The 20,609-nt window shown below is 41.0% G+C and overlaps 1 protein-coding gene across 3 annotated transcripts in view; it reads left to right on the top strand.

The window, feature by feature from the left end:
* OIP5 (Opa interacting protein 5) overlaps positions 1 to 11,869 on the top strand; it is a 38,426-nt gene extending 26,557 nt beyond the window's left edge. For all 3 annotated transcript variants that reach the window (XR_011920899.1, XM_072412071.1, XM_072412070.1), the window contains 2 exons: positions 4,325 to 4,406; positions 9,643 to 11,869. Coding sequence is in view for 2 of the 3 variants with exons in the window: in XM_072412071.1 (XP_072268172.1) it covers positions 4,325 to 4,406; positions 9,643 to 9,708 (148 nt within the window). In the remaining variant the exon portion in view is untranslated. The remainder of the gene's footprint in view (positions 1 to 4,324; positions 4,407 to 9,642) is intronic.
* Positions 11,870 to 20,609: the final 8,740 nt, after the last annotated feature.

Genomic DNA, 20,609 nt, shown 5'->3' with positions numbered 1-20,609 from the left:
CAGCACTGATGAAAGTCTAATAGCTTACAATGGGAGGCTCAGCTGGGTGCAGTACATTGCATCAAAGAGGGCACGATTTGGCGTAAAGACCTAAATGCTGTGCGAATCCTCATCTGGCTACATATGGAATACAGTGCTCTACACTGGAAAAGGGACACAGTTCAACCCCAGATACAGCCATTGCTAGGTCAGGGCTATTGTGTCATAACTGACAATTTCTACACCTCTCCTGAGCTTTGAGTTCCTTCTGCAACACAGAACAGATGCCTATGGAACTGTTAGGGCTAACCGGCACAACCTGCCATCACTGTTTGCAAAAGGGAAGCTGAAGACGGGGAATTGTTGCCTGCCAGAAAGGCAAACTGATGGCCCAGAGATGGTGTGACAAGAAAGATGTGTGCCTGATGAGTACTGTCCATGATGCCTCCACCGTTATGGTGCGCACAAAACGTGGGAAAGAAGTGATGAAGCCACAGGTGGTGATTGACTACAACAACACCATGGGAGGTGTCGTCAGAGCTGACCAAGCCATGACATTCTACCCAGCAATGAGGAAACCGCAAAGGAAGTACTACAAGAAGATTTTCAGGCATCTAGTTGAGCAGTGCCTATGGAATGCCTACATTCTGTACAAAAAAAATAGTCAGAGGCCTGTGAATCATTCAGACTTCATTTTGCAAGTTTCCGAATCCATAGTCAAGAACCACCAAACATCATCAGTGGCTATGAATAGACTTGGACGTCAAGCTTCCACCATTGTCAACCCAGAACGCCTGACCAGTCGTCACTTAGTTGAATACATCCCACCAACCCAGAAAAAGGCGGCACCTACAAGGATGGTGCGTGGTTTGCTGCTCAGACTGATGACAGAGGAAGGAAGAAACACAAGGAAATGTATATGTACTAAAACTGTAAATATTTTTTTCTAAAATCTGCATTTAATTTATATTATTTATCAATAATATTGCACCCTTGTTTGGAAAATTTCAGTGACAAATTTTTGATAAAGTTTTTTTTTTTTTTGATAAATTACATTGTTGTAGTCTAATATTTCATTATTTTTTATAATGATTTATAATTATGCATTATATTATAATTTATGATTATATTATAATAAATAAATATAATTATACTCGGGAGTTAATCCTAAGAATTACAAGCCCACAATATAAACAAAAATTTCTACGCAAAAAAAATAGGATCACTTTTTGCATCAAAAAACTGACCGAATTAGAATGCTGGGGGGTTAATTGATAATGACATAACAAAGGAATTGCCCACACCACCCCATGAGATAGCCTTTGAGTCAATTGTCCAATTACTTTTGAGCCCCTGAAATTAGGTGATTGTGTTTAAAAAAAGGCTTTACCTCACATTTTAATGCAATCTTTTTTTGTTAAACTGAATTAAAGCTGAAAGTCTGCAGTTCAACTGCATCTGAGTTGTTTCATTTAAAATTAATGATGGTAATGTACAGAACCAAAACTAGAAAAAAGTTGTCTGTCCAAATATTCATGGACCTAACTGTATAATGGTGTATCAGGTGGGACCCGTGGTGGCCTGACACACCCCATTCAGTCAATCAACAGTGAACCTCACTATTTAAGTAATCTTATAAATACCACTTCCCTCTTTTGTGTTTATTTTGTTATCAACCCTATTTTAAATATCGATAATCCCTAATATTTCTGTCCTCAAGGACAAAGTCAGTACCTAAGAAAGAAAGCACTGCCGAGTCTTTTATGCTGCAGTAATAATTTTTGCATGTTCAGTGGCAACATGCCAATTTTTGACTGCTGCGTATTTGTAAATACCCCAGAACCACTTTACCATTCGAGTATTAATTTCATATTCAGTCTTGAACATAACTGACCTTGTATTTGCCTAGTAAGCATTGGATAACTTGTACTAAGTAAGCCTTGCTATTTAAAACATTCCAAAAACTAAAAACTCTATTAATAGATGAGGACCACTTATACTGAATAAAATCTAATAAGCATAGCCCCGCAGTTGTGAATTAAAGAAACAAAAGCATGATCCAAAATAGTGCTGATCTGTTATGTACATGGCATAAATAGTGACTAGTAGACACAGTTGGTCAGAAGTTAGCACTCTGGCTTTTGCAGCACTTGGTCTCAGGTTCAAATCCATTATCTGCATGGAGTTTTCAGATTCTCCCTCTTTGAGGGACAGCTTTTCTCCCTTTTGAGGAACAGCTAGTAACATGACTGGACTTTGTAAAGCGCTATGTAATATGTCAGCGCTATATAAATACTGTGTAATAATTGATATGAATCTGTAGCGTTCCATGGCTCAGGCTGCATGCTTAAAACATGGAGCAGAAATAGCAGTAGTCTGTTTTTTTTTGTTCGCTAAATATCATTTTGTGAAAGTAAAAAGTAATTTTTAAAGTGATTGTGTTTTAAAAATATAGAAACTGAATAAGTATTACTGTTTAACCCCCCCTGTTATTTAGGAATATTTATCTGCATAAATATGGAAATTATATCCTCTATCAATACATATAGATATTCAATAAAGAAGGTTCATGCACAAATAATAGCTAGTCACTCAAACAGTTTAATTAAGAAAAGAAGGTAAGACAAAGTACCCAGCAATATTGTCAGATATTTAAACACAGGAACTTCAATCCATGATACATATATATATCACATGGACATAGTTATTAGTAGTAACCCCTGTAATAATCTAGTAACTCCTTAGTACACAATACAGTAATTAAAAAATAGCAAAGTAATGCAGTCATACTATAGACACCCATAAGAATATAATCAGGAATATCTTATAGCTACTGTCTACTGTCCATATCTCATAGCCACCTGTTTCCTCAGGTCCCTTCAAGGCCATGTTGGTGATCTGTTTGTTATGGGAAAATAGGTCTTGTCTCCTGGCAGCTGTTGTATCACCTCTTTATTACTTCTGTGAAGTCCTACACTTGGAGACCCCCTAGGAGGGAGGGCCCTATGGCTAGATCAAGATAACACAGGTTTCATGTTTAAACACAACATTCCTGTACTGTATTCCTGTATTGTTTCATGCTACGTAGATACAGTCTAACTTTTAGGATATCCTACAGTGTTCTATACATATATCCCAACACACATACCTATACTCACGTGTGTGTGTGTATATATATATATATGTGTGTGTGTGTATGTGTGTGTGTGTGTATGTATGTATGTATATATATATATATATATATATATATATTTTCATATTCATGAACAATCTTGAGGTGCAACAGCGTTTTAATTCTGTCAGTTTTTGGATGCAAAAAAAGATCCTAATTTTTTTTGCATAGAAATTTTTGTTTATATTGTGGGCCTGTAATTCTTAGGATTAACTAAGAATTAGTTAATTAGTTAGGTATGATAATTATATTTTATTATATTTTAATCATAAATTATATTTAGTACATAATTATAAAAATACAAAAAAATGAAATAATTGACAACAATGTAATCTTAAAATAAAATATAAAATTAAAAATGTACTTTTATTTTTATTTCATGATGTGTGGTGTTTTTGTACTGTAAAAACCATTTAAAAGCAGATTACATTGTAATCTGCTTTTAAATTTCCCGCCCGGTCACACCCCCCAATTCATCACTACTCGCATCACCCGGAAAATGTCACATCCTCCCGGGTGATGCGAGTGGGGGATGTGCCGCCCGCCTCACCCCGACGCTGGAGCTGCTGCTCTGCATCTCCAGGGAGATGCGAAGCACAATGCAGGACTTCTGCATTGTGCTTCACATCTCACTGCAGATGCAAGCAGCCATAGCAAATTCCGGGGGTAGTGCTAGCTGGCATCACCCCCAGAATTTACTATTGCTGCTCGCATCTACAGTGAGATGTGAAGCACAATGTAGAATTCCTGCATTGTGCTTCGCATCTCACCGCTGATGCGAGCAGCGGCGTGGCCGGGACCCGGGTGGTGTTTACTCCGTAATCTGCTTTTAAATTTCCCGCCCNCCCCCCCCCCCCCCCCCCCGAAGGACCAGGGCCCCTGCATCACAGCGGGACCATCCGAACGCGGGGCAAAGGTACAAAGTACAGGAGGATCTCTACACATTGTTTTTGTTTTTTTTACAAATGACTTCATGGTATAGGTGGCATAACATACTTTTACTCCTTGGGGTAGCTCAAGTCCCATCCTTTTTCATACAATTTGCTGACTGCGAAAGGTATACGTTACAAGATTTGAAAGTAACAGATTCTGGTGTTTTTAATAAGCTGCTATGAAAGAAACTATTGTAATAATTTTGTGTGGACATCTAAAACGTTTGTTTTTCTCTTCTAGTTACCAAATTCCAAATAAAACCATCATTGAAGGTATTAAACTTCAGTTCAATTTTAGACAACTTGTAGACAGCCTGGAAGAGGTAAATTTTATTTTTGCTTTGCTTGCATGCTTTGATAAAAAAATATATATAATATACCATTAGGAATGCCACATATATTAACAGGCAAAATGTATATCTTCACAGGAAACAAAATTTGTGGTATATCTTCATAAGCTAAATTTAATACAAATCTGTGAAAAATATTTTGGGGGGGGAAAAAATAATCACACCTTTACATTATCACCTTTTAATCCATTAGAATTTGTTGAAACCAGTCTGAAAGATCTGAAAAGCTTTTTTAAGAGAAGTCATTGAGATAATTATATATTCTATAAGAAAATGAGTTTTGCATGGGGAAGTCAGTGCTCAACCCAGAAATTTTTTTTAAGCCGGGTGGGAAAAAATTTTAAGTGGGTGGCAGCCCCTGTATTGTGACCAAACTCTTTGGTAACCACCCAAAAACAGCCGGGTGGGTGCTGAAAAGTGCCGGGTGGTGCGCCCAGCTAAAAGTACCTGGGGAGAACCCTGGAAGTGGCCAAAAATTCCAGTTGATGCCAAAGTCTGGTCAACAATTATACAAAATGCCTGCATAAGTCATTTCTGCCACAGTTAAAACCAGCTCCTGAGGACAAGGGTATACTTTTACACATCGTAGAGACATTTTGTTGTCCTATTTATGGGAGAAAAATACATTAGGCGAGTCTAAAAAATTTTAATACATACCTATGCAATTGCTGTTTTACTTACCGTATTTTCCGGCGTATAAGACGACCCCCAACTTTTCCAGTTAAAATGTAGAGTTTGGAATATACTCGCTGTATAGGACTACCCCTCTTCCAACGCACACCAAATAAAAATTAAAAAACATCAGATTTGATTTCAATATGGTCATTTTAATTCAAATGCTTAAGACATGCATGTACTTAGCAGAAAAACTGTCACTTATAAACATGAGGCTGTTTTTCATCAAACATGTAAACGTAAACCAGTACATTAAACTTTTCCTAATTCACTCTAAAGCTGAATGGAAGGATAAGACAACAAACCCATGGGAGCTGCTATGCTGTTTGTTTTCTAAGCTGTCAACCCACTGGAACTGATGATGATAGAAGGAAAAAAAAAACAATAGAGAGAGAACAAGTGCCCAGCAAGTCCCTGGTTTAGCAACTCCCATCATAACTGCAAGCTACGGTATTTTTACAGGTTTTGCTAGCGTGACAGTTTCCCTTTAAAAGCCTTCAAAATCCTCCTTTTCATCATCTGATATCATAAGTACATCAATGACATCTTGTGGTACATTTGTAAGGCAGTCATCGTATGGATTGAATTCCGTATCAGATGGTGTGGTCTCAGCTTCATCCTCCTCTTCATCTTGCCACAAGTAGTCGTCCTCCATACCATCTAATGAATTTGATATTCCACACTTCTTGAAAGACTTGATTACTGTTTCTGCATCAATATCATTCCAGGCTTTTATGACAAAGTTGCACAAAACATCCAACTGTGGAGCACGCATGTTTCCTCCTTTTGTGAATGACTTTTCGCCGCTAACCATCCATTCATTCCACTGTTCTCGAATGTGGTCTTTAAATGGCTTTTTTAGGCACACATCCAGTGGCTGTACCGATGATGTCAATCCTGCAGGAATAATTGTTGCATCTGTATTTAGTCTTGCAAGCCTTTCCTTGGTGCTGGGAGTTAAATGAGCCCTGAACATATCCCACACCAGTAGACTACGTTTTTGAATAAGTACACCTGGTCGCCTGCTCCATATATTATCAAGCCATAGCTTTATCCCCTCTTCATCCATCCAGCCTTTTTCATTTACGTGTACAAAACAACCAACAGGGAACTTGAGTTTCGGCATTGTTTTTCTTTTAAAAATAATCATTGGTCTCAGTTTGGCACCATCAGCTGTGCATCCTAGTACGTTGTTTTAAATAAAACTGTTTTTTCACCTTTTTGATGGACAGTTTTATTTCCAACCATATCAAAATTCATTGGAGTTTCATCCATATTTCCAATACTACTTAACGCATAGCTATGTTTAGTGCACTGTCGTATTATGTATTGATGGAAACTATTTACTTTGCTATCAAGATCTGCAGGTAATTTTTGGGCAATTTTCGTCTTTTGCCTCCGTACCAAATTATGCCTTCCCATGAATCTAGTACACCAGGATACAGTGGCCTTAAATCTGTTGCTGTGATCTAGGTTAGATTTGGCCCACTGAAGTGCAAACAAACGTATTTGATTACGTGTCACTACATAACCATTTTGGTGATGCTCATTCACCATGTCTGCTACTTGTTTTTCAAGTTCTGGCCAATGTGGGGTGCCTCTTCTTAATGCACACTTACCCCTCGGCATACTCTTTAATGCTTTTTCATTTGCTTTCCAGTCATGAACCATCTTTTCTGTTACTCCATATTGTCTTGCAGCAGCGCAGTTATTATGTTCCATGGCTAACTTTACAACTTTGAGTTTGAAACTGGCTTCATATTTCTTTTTTCATGCTGGTGGAGCCATGATGGTGTTTTCACTGTTGGACATTTGTACCTGTATATACGGTAAGGTATTGTATGTACTGGTGCTTTACTGTATGAAGAGGTACAGCTACAGATACAACAACCAGCCAATCGCAGCAAGTGATGTACCCTTACAGGGGACTGGCTGGTTGTTGTATACTGCTTTAATTGGTTAGACTACCGGTATTTTATTGGTTAGAATTGGTCTGCCTATCACTGTACTGTTCCTTCTGCTTGTCAGATCTCGCCATTGTGCGAGAACTGACAGGCAGAAGGAACAGTACAGTGATAGTAATTGGAGGAGGGATACAGGAGGAGCCTACACTGCTCCACACTCCTCCAAGGAATGAATGGGCGCGTTCCTATTTAATAGATGGGCGTGTTCTAGTGGAGAGCCAATCCGGGCTCGCCACTGGAGAGCCAATCCGGGCTCGCCACTGGAGAGCCAATCCGGGCTCGCCACTGGAGAGCCAATCCGGGCTCGAGAGCCAATCCGGGCTCGCCACTGGAGAGCCAATCCGGGCTCGCCACTGGAGAGCCAATCCGGGCTCGCCACTGGAGAGCCAATCCGGGCTCGCGTTGGATTGGCACAGATTTTTCGGGGTTAAAAGTCGTCTTATACGCCGGAAAATACGGTAAGTAATAAATGCCCTATTCCTTGGTCCTCTACCTGACATGCAATGTCTGATCCTCAGCGAATGTAGCAATTTGCTTGTTTGATCTTTTCTTTGGAACGGCTCTTTACAAAATTTCCGGCGTCATCAACTTGGCAAATGCACATTCATGAGTTATCACTGAATATTACTGTCAATCAATCATCCACAGTCCAGTACTGCTCATCTTTAGCCCACTGTGACCTTGTTTTTTTTCTGTTTAGGTAGTAATGATAGTTGGGTTTTTTTTTTTTTTTTTTTTTTTTCTGTATGTAAATCACATGTCTTTCACCCGAATTTTATAGTTCTGCCCATTTGTTTTTTTTGTCCTGACGCTTTGACGTCTTCCTTGGTCTGCCTGTAAGTTTTACCTTTTTCAACCCTCCCAATTTTAAACACAGCTGACTGGAAACGGTAAGTAGGATACTGCCTAAGAATTGTAAGTTGGAGTCGAGGTTTAAAGCAGAACTAAACTAATTTGAGAAAAAAATAATGTAAACGGGCATTATTCATTAGAGACAGGTGATAAAATAAACTTAGCTGTTTCATCCACTTCCTGCAATCTTTCTCGCTATACACTGAGCTGCACATGGCCAAGAATGAATGAACTCCTGTGCACATGTGTGGACAGGTAAGTGTAATTAAAAACTTTCGATCAGACAGGTAAGTTTGATATATTGCAGAAGAGACATATCCTGTCCTTTTTATCAATAAAAAAAAAAAAATTTGAATTACATTTTTTTTTTTTTGTTTATTTACACCAGTTTCAGAATTTCTGGAAGACAAAGAACTTGTTATGTAAATTTAACATACATTTATAAAAAAGTACAATGATGTTTTTGTCTGAATGTTTATCCATAATCTGGAGCAGGCTCGCAGTGCAGAAGGTCCAGATTATTTGACCAAACAATGTTTATCATGTTCCATAGAGGAGACAATTACACTTAGTCTTATCATATGTAATAAGCATTCTTTCTGCTGGAGAAACATTGTTCTGCATCTTCCTACCATTCTGGATTACTCATCAAAATTGTGTAATCAAAATGAAGTACAGTTTTTAAATAAATGGGATAGTACACCAACCACACGACAGGACTATGCTAGCATACAACTCATACAACTTTTTTTGGAGCATTTTGTTTTTATAATGCAACAGTAGTTTGATAGGGATAGAAGCAGATGGTGCGTGCAAGAAGACCTACACTCTAGCATCAGACTCAATATTAGATATTATTCTCGTTTACTGATGAAATGTTAAAGCAAAATAGCCCTTTTCATACAATGTCTTACACAAGTGTGTATAAAATATATTATTGACTATGACATGTTTACCCTGAAATAAAAATGCAGAGAATTTGTAGGAAAAAATTCCCTGTAAACTGTCCTGGACTTCTGCTTCTTTTTCTCTGTTAGTAGCAGATGGACCTAGAATTTTCACATTGTTCAATAGGAATATATTTGCCACTTTAAGCATAATTACTAAACTACAGAATACATTACTACAAAAATTAAACTGGTGATATCTCTCCACATTTAAAATCTGTTGTGTCTTCCTTTAAAAGGTCATAAACAACCACCCTTTTAAGGAAGTCATCACAATACAGGACTTTATAATTATTCAGTAGTTTTTACTTAAAATTTTTATAATTGAGAGCACAATAAGTTAAACCGATGAGATACATTTGGGGTGTCAAAAAATTTGCCTACACTTTAGATAGATTATGTAAGCTGTCATTGCTGACCTGGCTCTAAAAAATATCGATTGGTGTTCTGATACTGAATCATAGACCTAGAGGGAATACACAGCTTTGGTGTTTAGGTGATTGCGACATTCAGTTGTGTGACTGAAACTGCTATAAACAAATGATCAGCTTTACATCGAAACAATTGGGATTTTTTAAAATGCCATTCAGTAATGGCAGTTTATAATCTCTCATTACAGGTCCCTTTCAATCAATTCAAGCTCCCATTTGCAATACAAAAATATACTGATGAATTAAAACAAAACCTTACAGTAGTATTTATTCATCTAGTATCAAACTTATAAGCTTTAACCCTCTTAATTTTTGTTGTGCTCATTTCTGCTTTTTTCAGCTGAAAGGTGGATTGGTAGCGCTGCACAATCACGTGGACATGATACTCGAGACAAAGTCACCCTAAAAATACCCTTGCCATTAATTATTTGTATGGTAATATGTTGTCTCTATTATGTTTTTTCTATATCCAAAATTTTGTATTTTTTTAATTATACATTTTTCGCTTTTCTTTACTGTGACAAAATAACTTGATAAATCAAATGTAACACAACTGTTTAAAAAAAAATACAATTAGTTATTGAGTTCAACCCTAAAATAATTAAAATAGATAGTTTTACACTAAACTTTGGAAACATTTTTTTTTATAGATCCAAGAGTAAAGCCACACACATCAGATTGTTGTCTGGGCCGAGCGATTCTTCTTGTCTATTGGGGAAAATCTGGTGTGTGTGTGTGTGTGTGTGTGTGTGTGTGTGTGTACAGTGTTCCATGACTTCATTCATTAATCTGCCCTGGTGGACTGATGAACGACCAATTGTGAATAAGTGTGCTGTCCTTTTGGGGGCCCTTTCCATAGAACAACAGACCAATGCTTTGTGTATAGTCTTTGTTCACACAGTACTGTTTCTGGCGTCTATAGTCTGACATCTACCCCTATGTAATGTACATTGCTGCATAATATGTTGGCGCTATATGAATCTTGTTTATTAATATTAATAATCTATCTCCAGTCTGTAGAGGGTATATGAGGAACCTGTGCAGAGGCCGCTACTGTTTACATTCCCTTTAGAAATGTATTATATTGAATATAATAGTGTCCTGAGAAATGCAAGCAGATTCTAATTCATCATGCAATACCATTGGGGAAGTAACTGATTGGCCCCAAATGTATTCTGCAGCAGTACACATTGTTTAGTCGTAAATTCATCCAGTTCAACCACTAGGGGAAATAATAAATATATCCCTGATATAAAACCCTATGCTGCCATGTTCCCTGGATAAACAGTCTCTGTTGTCTTTACCTAAACTTTAATACCCAGTTATATTCTGTGCTGTTAAGGCAAATATTCTGTGGTAAGGCAATCTATAGAACATTCTAAAAATACTTCCTGAGGGAGCCAACTACACTTTTTCACAACAAAGAATCCCTTCTCTATGTGGAGATTAAACTTTTTTTGTGAAGCGAGTATTGTATATGGATCGATATATATTTATTGGAAGAATAAAGAAAAGTGCAATACAATATACATATTCAAATTACAGCAAGGTGGAAGATAACATATGATTAAACAATAGGTAACAATTTGTCACAGTTGACAATAATGTAACAGTGTTCAGTGCATTTTAAACAGTGATCAATCCTTGCAACAGTAGTTGTACATAAAAGTAAAATGGGGGGGGGTTAGGAGGGGAATGTGAACATTTGCTCAAAAATTTGTATCATGGGGACTCAGGTGGGAAGGTCTGTAAAGGGCAGTTACAGGAGGGAGAGGAGTTATGGGCAAAAGCATCATGCACGGGTGAATCACTCATGGAATCTTGAGTTAACTGTTTGGGGGGCTGGGATGACTTTTCAGAGCACTAGAGATAAATGTAGTGTTCCCAACATGCCCAACTGGCTACAAATTTGTCGGTGTGGTCATTGTCAAACTCTCTGCTTTTCTCCATTCTCATAATATTATTAACCTTCGTAACCCAATGGGCCACGGAGGGTGAGACCATTTGTTTCCAGTACATTGGGATAAGTAGGCATGCTAACACTAGTAGGTGACAGAGCACTTATTTTTTTAAGAGGTAGGAGGGTAAATTGAGAGTAATCCAATCTCTGAAGGAATCCTGCCCAGATGATCCCTCCAGTTATCCTGACTGATAAAGCGGTCTCTGTCAGCCCGAAGTCCTACCTGATGATGCACCTGGTGATGTATTATGTTACTTGTGTTTTATTTGTATGTTTGATGGTTAGTCTGTATCTGGTTATGTTATTCGTCATTCAATTACAAGGTGATAGATGGTCCATAAGGGCAGGGAGTGAAACTGCAACAGTAAGATATTGTATTATATATATATATATATATATAATACAAATGTTATATGTTTGATTAGCTTGTATCTTGTGTTATTAGTTCAATTACAGGGAGAGGACCCATGGGGGCATTGTGTGAAACAGTGAATATTGTTTTTATGTATGTATTTTTCATAGTGGCTTTATTCTGCATAATAATCATCTGGGAAAATTGTGTGTAATATGAGGTGTGTGCTGCAATAAATTTTTTTGTTTAACCTAATAGCTGTTGTTATCTCTCTCTGCAAGTGCATGTAACAGTTCACGGGATAGGTATCTGGTGTAGATAAACCAGATAACGGTGTTGTCAGTTTGGGGTCCCTGGGCCAAGTCCCAGTGAGCATTACTGACACCTGGCAATACAGGAGACAGGATCTCTACCAGTGGGAAAAAATTTTATAATTCCTCACCTTCGTTTAACTGCACACATAGCACAGTGTGTCAGTTTGAAGGCAGTTTGCCAATCTGTCTTATCCACCTTCTGTAAAGCCCACAATTGTGTTTGTGTGAGTCCCCTCGGGGAATAGAGGATTGTCAAAAAGCTGCGTTAAGGGAGATGGGATCGAGGTCAGGGCGAGGTAAACGTGCTGTTCTCCATACTTTTAAGGTAGCTATGTTAAGTGGTGAGTTCATGGTGAAATTTGATGGACATTGAGCAAAGTGCATTGAGCAATGATTTGGGTGGGGAAATAAGGATGGTCGAGAAAACGTATAGGAGTTTAGGTAGGGAAACTATTTTCAATACATCCTACCAAATTGTAAGATTGCTCCAGTTGTCAAGATCCTTGGAGATGTTTTTATGTAAAGGGAGATTGAAATTGAGCTGATATAGTCTGGTAACGTCGGAATGTATAAATACACCCAAATAAGTTGTCAATGTGGGATGGACACCATTAAAAGGGGAAATTCTGGGACAGTTGGATGGCCAGAGTGTGAGGCGGGGTCACATTGAGAGCTTTAGTTTTGAATAAATAAACTTAAAATTTACTATAAAGACATAATCTCTGCATTTCCAAGAAAATGGAGGGAATAGATATATGCAGTTGAGTAACATAGAGGAGGACATTTTTGTTGGTATGAGGGAGTTTCTATTCCATATAGGGATGGGCTGGAGTGAATCGCAATGGTAAGATGTTCTATCACCCAACACGAAGAGGAGTGGGGAAAGCAGACATCTTTGTCAAGTGCCATTGTGAATGAAGAGGGCCTTGGACTGCGTGCCATTAACCAATACTTTTGCCGCCGGGATGGCATATAGGGCCTAGATTTTGAAGCGCAAATCCACGCCTAAACCAATCTTCTGCAAAATGAGGTCCAGAAAGGCCCAGCTAACCCTGTCAAAGGCCTTTCCAACCTCAATGGATAAAAAACAAAAGGGAATCTTGTATCTTTGTGCGTATGAGATTAGGTGGAGGATCCTTGTAGTATTGTCACTGGCCTCACGGCCTGGAATAAAGCCCACCTGATCCTAGTGAATAAGGGACGGGAGTGAAGATGTCAGTCTATTGGTGTTAGAACATGCTCATCTGTCCGGCGACTCCGTGCTGTGCACCATCGCAGGTAAATAACACTGTTTGTTCTATCCAGCGATGTCATTTACAGCAGAGCCTGTCTCCCTTTAGTTGTGCAGCCTGATAGACTTGAGGCATCCCCAGCATCCATTGTTAGGCTGTGCACAGCTAAAGGTGATTCTAGAGGCTGATCATCTCCTGACTCAGTCCTGCACTGCTATTGGCTGCTGGGACTTTAAAGCCTCTCTGCTCTCAGTCACCAGGGCTTGTTGTAATGTAAGGCCCTGGTCAGCACCAGTCCTCACCACACAACAGTCCCCCAATCTAACACCAGTCTTCACCTATAGCAAGCCCCCCCTTTAGCCTCGGGAGACTGGTTGCGTCTCCCAGCACTCGGTTGCCGCCAGGACTTACTGCCCAAGGGATGGTGTCTGGGAATGGGCTGGCAGCAAGCCAGGAGCCCACAGATAAAGCAGTACCAAGGTTCCAACAGAGTCCAGAATACAGAGCAGAGGTCATACACCAAATATCCATCCAACAAATGATGTACACAAGGGCAAAACACAAGCAGGGTCAGCAGCAGTAAATCAGACGAAAACACACCCCAGCACAGATTAGCCCAGCTATACGCTACAACAGGCCCTGGTGACTGGGAGCAGAGAGGCTTTAAAGTCCCAGCAGCCAATACCAGTGCAGGAGCTGATCAGCCTCTAGAATCCCCTTCAGCTGTGCACAGCCTAACAATGAATGCTGGGGATGCCATGAATCCATCAGGCTGCACAGCTACAGGGAAGCAGGGGCTGCTGCAAATGACATTGCTGGACAGAACAAACAGTGTTTTATACGAACGGAGTCACCGGACAGATGAGCATCTCCTAACAATTGGCCATCATTTTTGTGTAAAGCTTGACATCGACTTTGAGTAGAGGGATAGGGTGGTATTTACCGCAAGATGCAGTGTCTTTCCCTGGTTTTGGAATTACCAATATGTTGGCCAGCAGCATATTTGGAGGAAGTGGGTGTTCAGTGTCTACTGCATTAAATGTGTTGGTTAAGATTGATACTAAATGTGTTGCAAAGGCTTTGTAAAAATGAGGAATTAATCGGTCCGGGCCTGGACATTTAACTACTCCTCAGATTTTAATAGGGCATCCAGTGCTTTAGCAGTAGCAGGTTTTAGTGTTGGGAGAGCAGTCCACTGTATGTAGGAGTGTATATTCTCTCGTTGGGACCCTATGGTAATGAAGGTAGGAGCTGTGGGGAGGTAGTACAGATCAAAATGAAAGCTTTGAAACTCTTTGATGATTTCCTTGTTGCTATGCACCTGGGTCCCTTTGGAATTAATGTAAGGTATGCAGAGTTTGGGTGGCCTGTGATGGATCGTTCGCTCCAGGTGTCTACCACAGTTGAAAAACTCATAATACCTCCTGGCCTTGTCTCGGGCTAGAATACACTGGGTGTCCAATATATGCAGTAGTTTCTGTCCTGTGTTAAAATGGTCAACCAGGGTGCACTACTAATGAGTCATTTAGCCTCCAGGAACATCTAAACCCAGGTATACTGGGGCATGAACAGACCATACCCTTACTCCTATAAAGGTTTGTGGTTGATTGTCCCTGAGGACTTGGGCAATTAGAAACTAGTCATTGCGACTGTAGGGATTTCCCTGAGGAGGTATCACTTCAGGGTACCAGCAGAGTATTAAAATCTTCACCAATGATCAGGTTGGGGTGTCCATAGGGCTGCAGCATGGTGATCATATGTGTAAAGAAATGATGTTGGTCATGGTTGAGAGCATAAAGGTGAACTTGAGTATACACTCTATTTGTAACTTTTATGGTAAAGAATATTTAATGTCCCTGCGGGTCAACAAGGGTTTGTAAGACCTCAGGATTGAAAGACTTGTGAAAGGCTATGGAGAATGGATTTAGATTTTGCTGAGGGGTTGGTACTGTGGAACCATGTTGTATAATACTGGTTTCTTAGGGCAAAGACTGAATCACTTTTAAAGTGGGTTTCCTGAAAAAAAAAAAAAGGCTGGTCCTAGTCTTGTGAAAATGATATAGGACCGGGCTGCGTTTTTCTGGGATATTGAAACTTCTAATATTCAATGAGGCAAAGGGCAGCTTCTCAGCTGCCATTCTGTCCATTTCTATGAAATGATCTTTTGTTTTTTAAAGGAGATCATTGAAAATAGCAGTCACGGCAGGTAACAACTAATCAGTGCCAATGGTCTCCGGGATCCCCCTTAATCTAATATTGTTACATCTGTCTCTGTTTTCCAAATCATCGTTTTGCTATAGAAGATGCTGTAGGAGGGTAGAATGCGCGTTAAGCGCCCCTGTATGCTTGATCAGGTTCACTTTAAGTTCCCCTGTAGTACTTTCTATATTCCCCATCCTGCTCCCCAAATCCCTCTTTAACTCAGAGATTTCAGCTTTGTATGTGGATTGCATTCCAAGCGCCATATTCTCTAGATCCTCTTTTGTAGGCAGTGCCTTTAGGTGATGTCCAAGGCTGTGTGGGGCTGGCGTAAAGCTGAGGTGGCAGGAGGGGAGCTGGGAGATCTGAGAGAGCGGGTTCCCAGGGCTGCTGTGAGGGGGTGACTGCTGTGCTCGACTCACCATTACTGGAGAGGGGACAGAGACAGCTGGCAGGTTTGCCACAGGTGCTATCTTGCCTTCCCTCTGGCTGGCGTGGAGGTTCCTCGCGGCTGGAAAAACGTCCCGATTTTGCAGGAACGGTTCCCGCTGATTGCTGCACCAGATTCCTGGTGGTAATTCCTCCCTGTGGCAGTGGGAAAAAGTGTTGCTGGAGCTGCATGTCACAGGTAGGAGCTGGAGGTAGACAGGAGCCTCAGATACCAGCGCTCGGCCTTGCCCCCTGCGAGTATTTTATATGAACCATTTATACATGGTTATCATTTCCCCCTAAATGTCTGTTCTCAAGGAAGAATAGATTAAGTTTAGCTTTAGTTGCCCTTCTCTGCACTCTCCAGTTCCACAATATATTCTTTTTGTGAAGTAGTGCCCAAAATTGGATTGTAAATTTAAGATGAGGTTCGACCAATGTTTTGTACGGGGGCAAGATTATGTTTCAATCCCTGCAGTCCATACCTCTTTTCATATAAGAAAGTACTTTGCTACCTTTAGAGATTGCATGCTATTAGGTGTATGATCTTTCAAAACCCCCAAATCCTTTTTTCCATTTTTGATTCCCTCTAGACTAGTGATGGCGAACCTTTTAGAGACCGAGTGCCCAAACTGCAATCCAAAACCTACTTAGTTCTCACAAAGTGCCAACATGACAATTTAAACTGCATACTAAAGTTTTAGTTTAGAAAAACAACTCAAACATTGTCACAGATCAGCAGCACAGCTGATCTGGTACTTGTTCACCAGATATATGTCAGATCAGTAGCAGTTGGTTCCATTACCTTGTGCTTCAGCTGCTCTGTTCAGGCTCTCGAGTTAGAGTTGTTGCCGAACCTTTCTAGCTGATTTATCTGCATCTGCTCATCCAGTCTCCGCCCAGCCTGCCTGTTAGTCTCATTATATAGGCTGTGTTCAGACTGACAATCCTTGCCTTTGCAATAGGTGCATTGCAATACTTGAGGCTCCAGCTTATATCTATTTCCAAGTGCTGATATCCTGGTTCTGACTCTGGCTTGTTCTGACATTGATTGTTCGCCACCTGCCCTGACCTGGTCCTGTTCTTGTTTTTGAGTTTGTCTACCGATTTAGTTCTACGCTTTGTTTCTATTTGCTGTCAGCTGCTGTCTGCACGGGTGTGTCTTAGGGCTGCAACCTGGGCACCGTCCGCAGCAAAGTCCATCACTCCTTGCGGGGTGCTCTGGTAAACGCTGGCTGGTTCCTTAGACTCTGCACCTCAGTTCATACCTCTGCAAAACGTGCAGATTGCACAGAGGGTCCACTTCCCCACCCTTATTGCAGATCTGTGACAGTTTGCAAAGGACATGGACCCCGCTGACATTCCTCTGCCTGGCACCTTGCAACCTTTGGTGTGACGAATTGAACATCAGGAGGCCCAGACTGATCAAGTTGTTCAGGTGCTGCAGGATTTATCATCCCACATGCAGCAACTCTAGACCTCTGCAAGCCAGTGCTGTGACTACTCCATTGAGCTCTTACCTGGGACTACACCTCCTCGTGGTCGTGTCCATCCCCTGTCTAGACCCGAAACACAGGCCATGTCTGAATATATTAAGAAGAACCTCGAAAGAGGTTTAATTCGCAAGTCCACCTCACCTGCTGGCGCTGGTTTCTTCTTTGTAGGAAATGTTTAACCGTATCCAGGATGCCACTGTTTACACTAAGCTAGATCTGCGTGGAGCCTACAACCTCATCCGTATTAAAGAAGGGGATGAGTGGAAGACCGCTTTCAATACTCGTGATGGTCATTTTAGTATCTTGTCATGCCCTTTTGGCTTTGTAATGCCCCTGCAGTTTTTCAGAGCTTTGTTAATGACATTTTCTGTGACCTCCTTTACACCTGTGTTGTAGTACACCTTGATGACATATTAATCTTGACTGTGGCAAGCCATAGCCGTGCAGATGCGGCTTACAAACTTGCCCTTCCCCTTTTTTCCAGTCACCCACCCCCACCCCCTTAAATACCCTCACATCCAAATCCCCCACCAATGAATTACCACTCCAAGCATTGCTTAAAAAGCCCATAGGCCTTTTATTAACAGAATTATAACCAAAATTAACCTAATATCCAATAAAATATAAATAACAATATAAATAACAATATAACAATAAAACAGTATAAATAAATGCATACATAGAATAACCAATATAACTTAATAAGACCATAATTAAAGAATAAGTACCAAATAAACAATAACACATCCTAACCATATTCCCAACTTTCTTACTGGTTGCAGGTCCTCGAAGGCCACCACTTTACACCTTTTGGGGTCTGCACCTTAAAGACAGTTGCTCCCAGCCACCCATACTCCCAGCTGGGGAACGAATATATCCTTTTCTTGTGCAGACCCTCCCCAAAACACTTTACCAAACCATTAACCCAAACCAGGGATTCCATACCAAAGATGGGACCCTAACCAAAATATTGCCACCAGCACACTCCCCCTGAGGACCTCAACCGCCCGCCCTACTAGCCAAACCAGCAATCAAAACCCAAACTGCCAACCACATAAGCACTAAAAAGGGGAGGGAGGGTGGGAAAAACTTTTCCTGAAGGCTGTCTCGCTCTGAAAGGGGGGGGGGGTCACTCCTCCTCCTGCCCATTTTAACTACTCTTGTCCCTCCTTAAACCTCCTCCCCCTACTTCTCCCCTCCATTTCCTCTCGCTCACTCTCGTCCAAAACTTCTAACCCTATGCCCCCCGACTGCCCAATCATGACTGCCTTCCCCTATGCTCCTTCCTCGCTCGGTACAGGCCTCACTTTTCCAGGGATCTTCGGACGCATCGGGGACATGTAAGGACTATACGTCTTCGCCTTAGAGAGAATGGTCTTTATGCCAAATTGGATAAATGTCTCTTTAAACTCCCTGTAGTGCCTTTTCTGGGTTATATTGTCTCCAATCAGGGATTACGTATGGATTCTGGAAAAGTTTTCGTTGTTCTGAAGTGGACATTACCACAAGGGCTAAAAGCGATTCAAAGATTTCTTGGCTTCGCCAATTACTATCGGCAGTTCATTAAAAATTACTCCTCCATTGTGGCTCCCATCACAGCCCTCACCGAGAAGGGAGCCAGCTGCAAGGTGTGGCCTAAGGAGGCTTTCCAGACCTTTGAGGTCTTGAAGCAGGCCTTCACATCAGCTCCTGTTTATTGCACCCTGACCCAAGTAAGCCATTCTTTCTTGAGGTTGATGCCTTTGCTGTGGGGGTAGGAGCTGTTCTCTCCCAGCAAGGCACCTCTGGCAAACTGCGTTCCTGTGGATTCTTCTCGAGGCTTTTGCCGGCTGAAAGGAATTACAGTATAGGGGATCGAGAACTACTGGCTGTGAATCTTGCATTGGAGTAATGGCATCATCTTCTTGAGGGAGCACTCTTCCCTGTTACGATTTACACTGATCAAAAGAACCTCCGGTACCTCCAAACTGCCCAAAGACTCGCTGGGCCCTATTCTTCTCTAGATTTGATTTCACACTTACCTTGCACCCTGGGACCAAGAATACTAAAGCAGATGCCTTGTCTCGTTCCTTTGATTCTGAGGATACTGAACTGGAACCTTCACATATCATTGATCCTTCCAGAATTCTCTTGGCTGCCCCTGTACGCTTGAAAGACATTCCTCCTGGGAAACAATTTGTAAAAAGGTCTCTCCGTCCCTGTATTCTTGCATAGGGACATATATTTAAGGTTTCCAGTCACCAAGGGCTGCGAAAAACCTTTGACTTCAGCTCACGCCTGTATTGGTGGCCAACCTTACAGCAGGATGTTAAAGACGTCATTGCCGCCTGCTCCAATTGTGCTCAAAATAAAGTTCCAAGAAGGTAAACATCTGGTCCACTTCTTCCTCTGCCTGTATCTAAGTGTCCTTGGACCCATATCACCATGGACTTTATCACAGGCCTACCTCCATCTAATGGTTGCACAGTTATTTGGGTTGTAGTGGATCGTTTTTCCAAGATGGCTCATTTCATTCCATTGAAAGGGCTCACCTCAGCTCCAGATTTGGCAAAAATCTTCCTCCAGGAAGTATTCTGTCTCCATGGTCTTCCCTCCAGCATAGTCTCAGATCAAGTAGTTCAGTTCACATCTCGTTTTTGGAGGGCTCTATGTCATCTGTTGGAGATTCAGCTGGACTTCTCTTCTGCCTACCATCCACAGTCCAATGGTCAGACTAAGAGTCAATCAATGTCTGGAACAATTTCTCTGTCTCTATGTATCAGGTTTTAGCCCTTTCTTCCTGACCTATGGGTGTCACCACAGAATACCTCCTATTTCGTCTGGTTCAGAGGTTCCGGCCACCACAGAAGTCAGAGCCAGCTTCCACAAAATCTGGAAAGATGCTCAGAGGGCATTACATAAACACTCTCTTCATCGCAGATAAAAAGAGGAGCCCTGCCCCTAGATTTGCGCCAGGAGATAAGGTCTGGCTGTCTACTAAACATATACGTCTGCGGGTCCCATCTCTCAAACTTGCTAGTTTTATTGGACCCTTCTCTGTTTTATCGCAGATTAATCAGGTGACCTATAAGTTGTGACTGCCCTCCAGTCTTCAGATTCCCAACTCTTTTCATGTGTCTCTCCTGAAACCGCTCATTCTCAACCATTATTCCGGCAAATCCTCTCCTCTGCTCCTGTCCAGGTTGATTCTGAGGAAAAGTTTGAAGTAGTGCCTTTTGTAAGTCAGTGGTGAGCTGCTGACTAACATTACTTGCCATGTGCTGGACTCAATCCTTAACAGTATTTCTGCTAAGTGGCGTATCAAAAATGCATTGAATAATTTTTC

This window comes from Pyxicephalus adspersus, chromosome 5, assembly GCF_032062135.1.
Source record: "Pyxicephalus adspersus chromosome 5, UCB_Pads_2.0, whole genome shotgun sequence".
In the NCBI taxonomy this organism is placed as follows: domain Eukaryota; kingdom Metazoa; phylum Chordata; class Amphibia; order Anura; family Pyxicephalidae; genus Pyxicephalus; species Pyxicephalus adspersus.
This window is presented reverse-complemented; position numbering and strand designations above follow the sequence as displayed.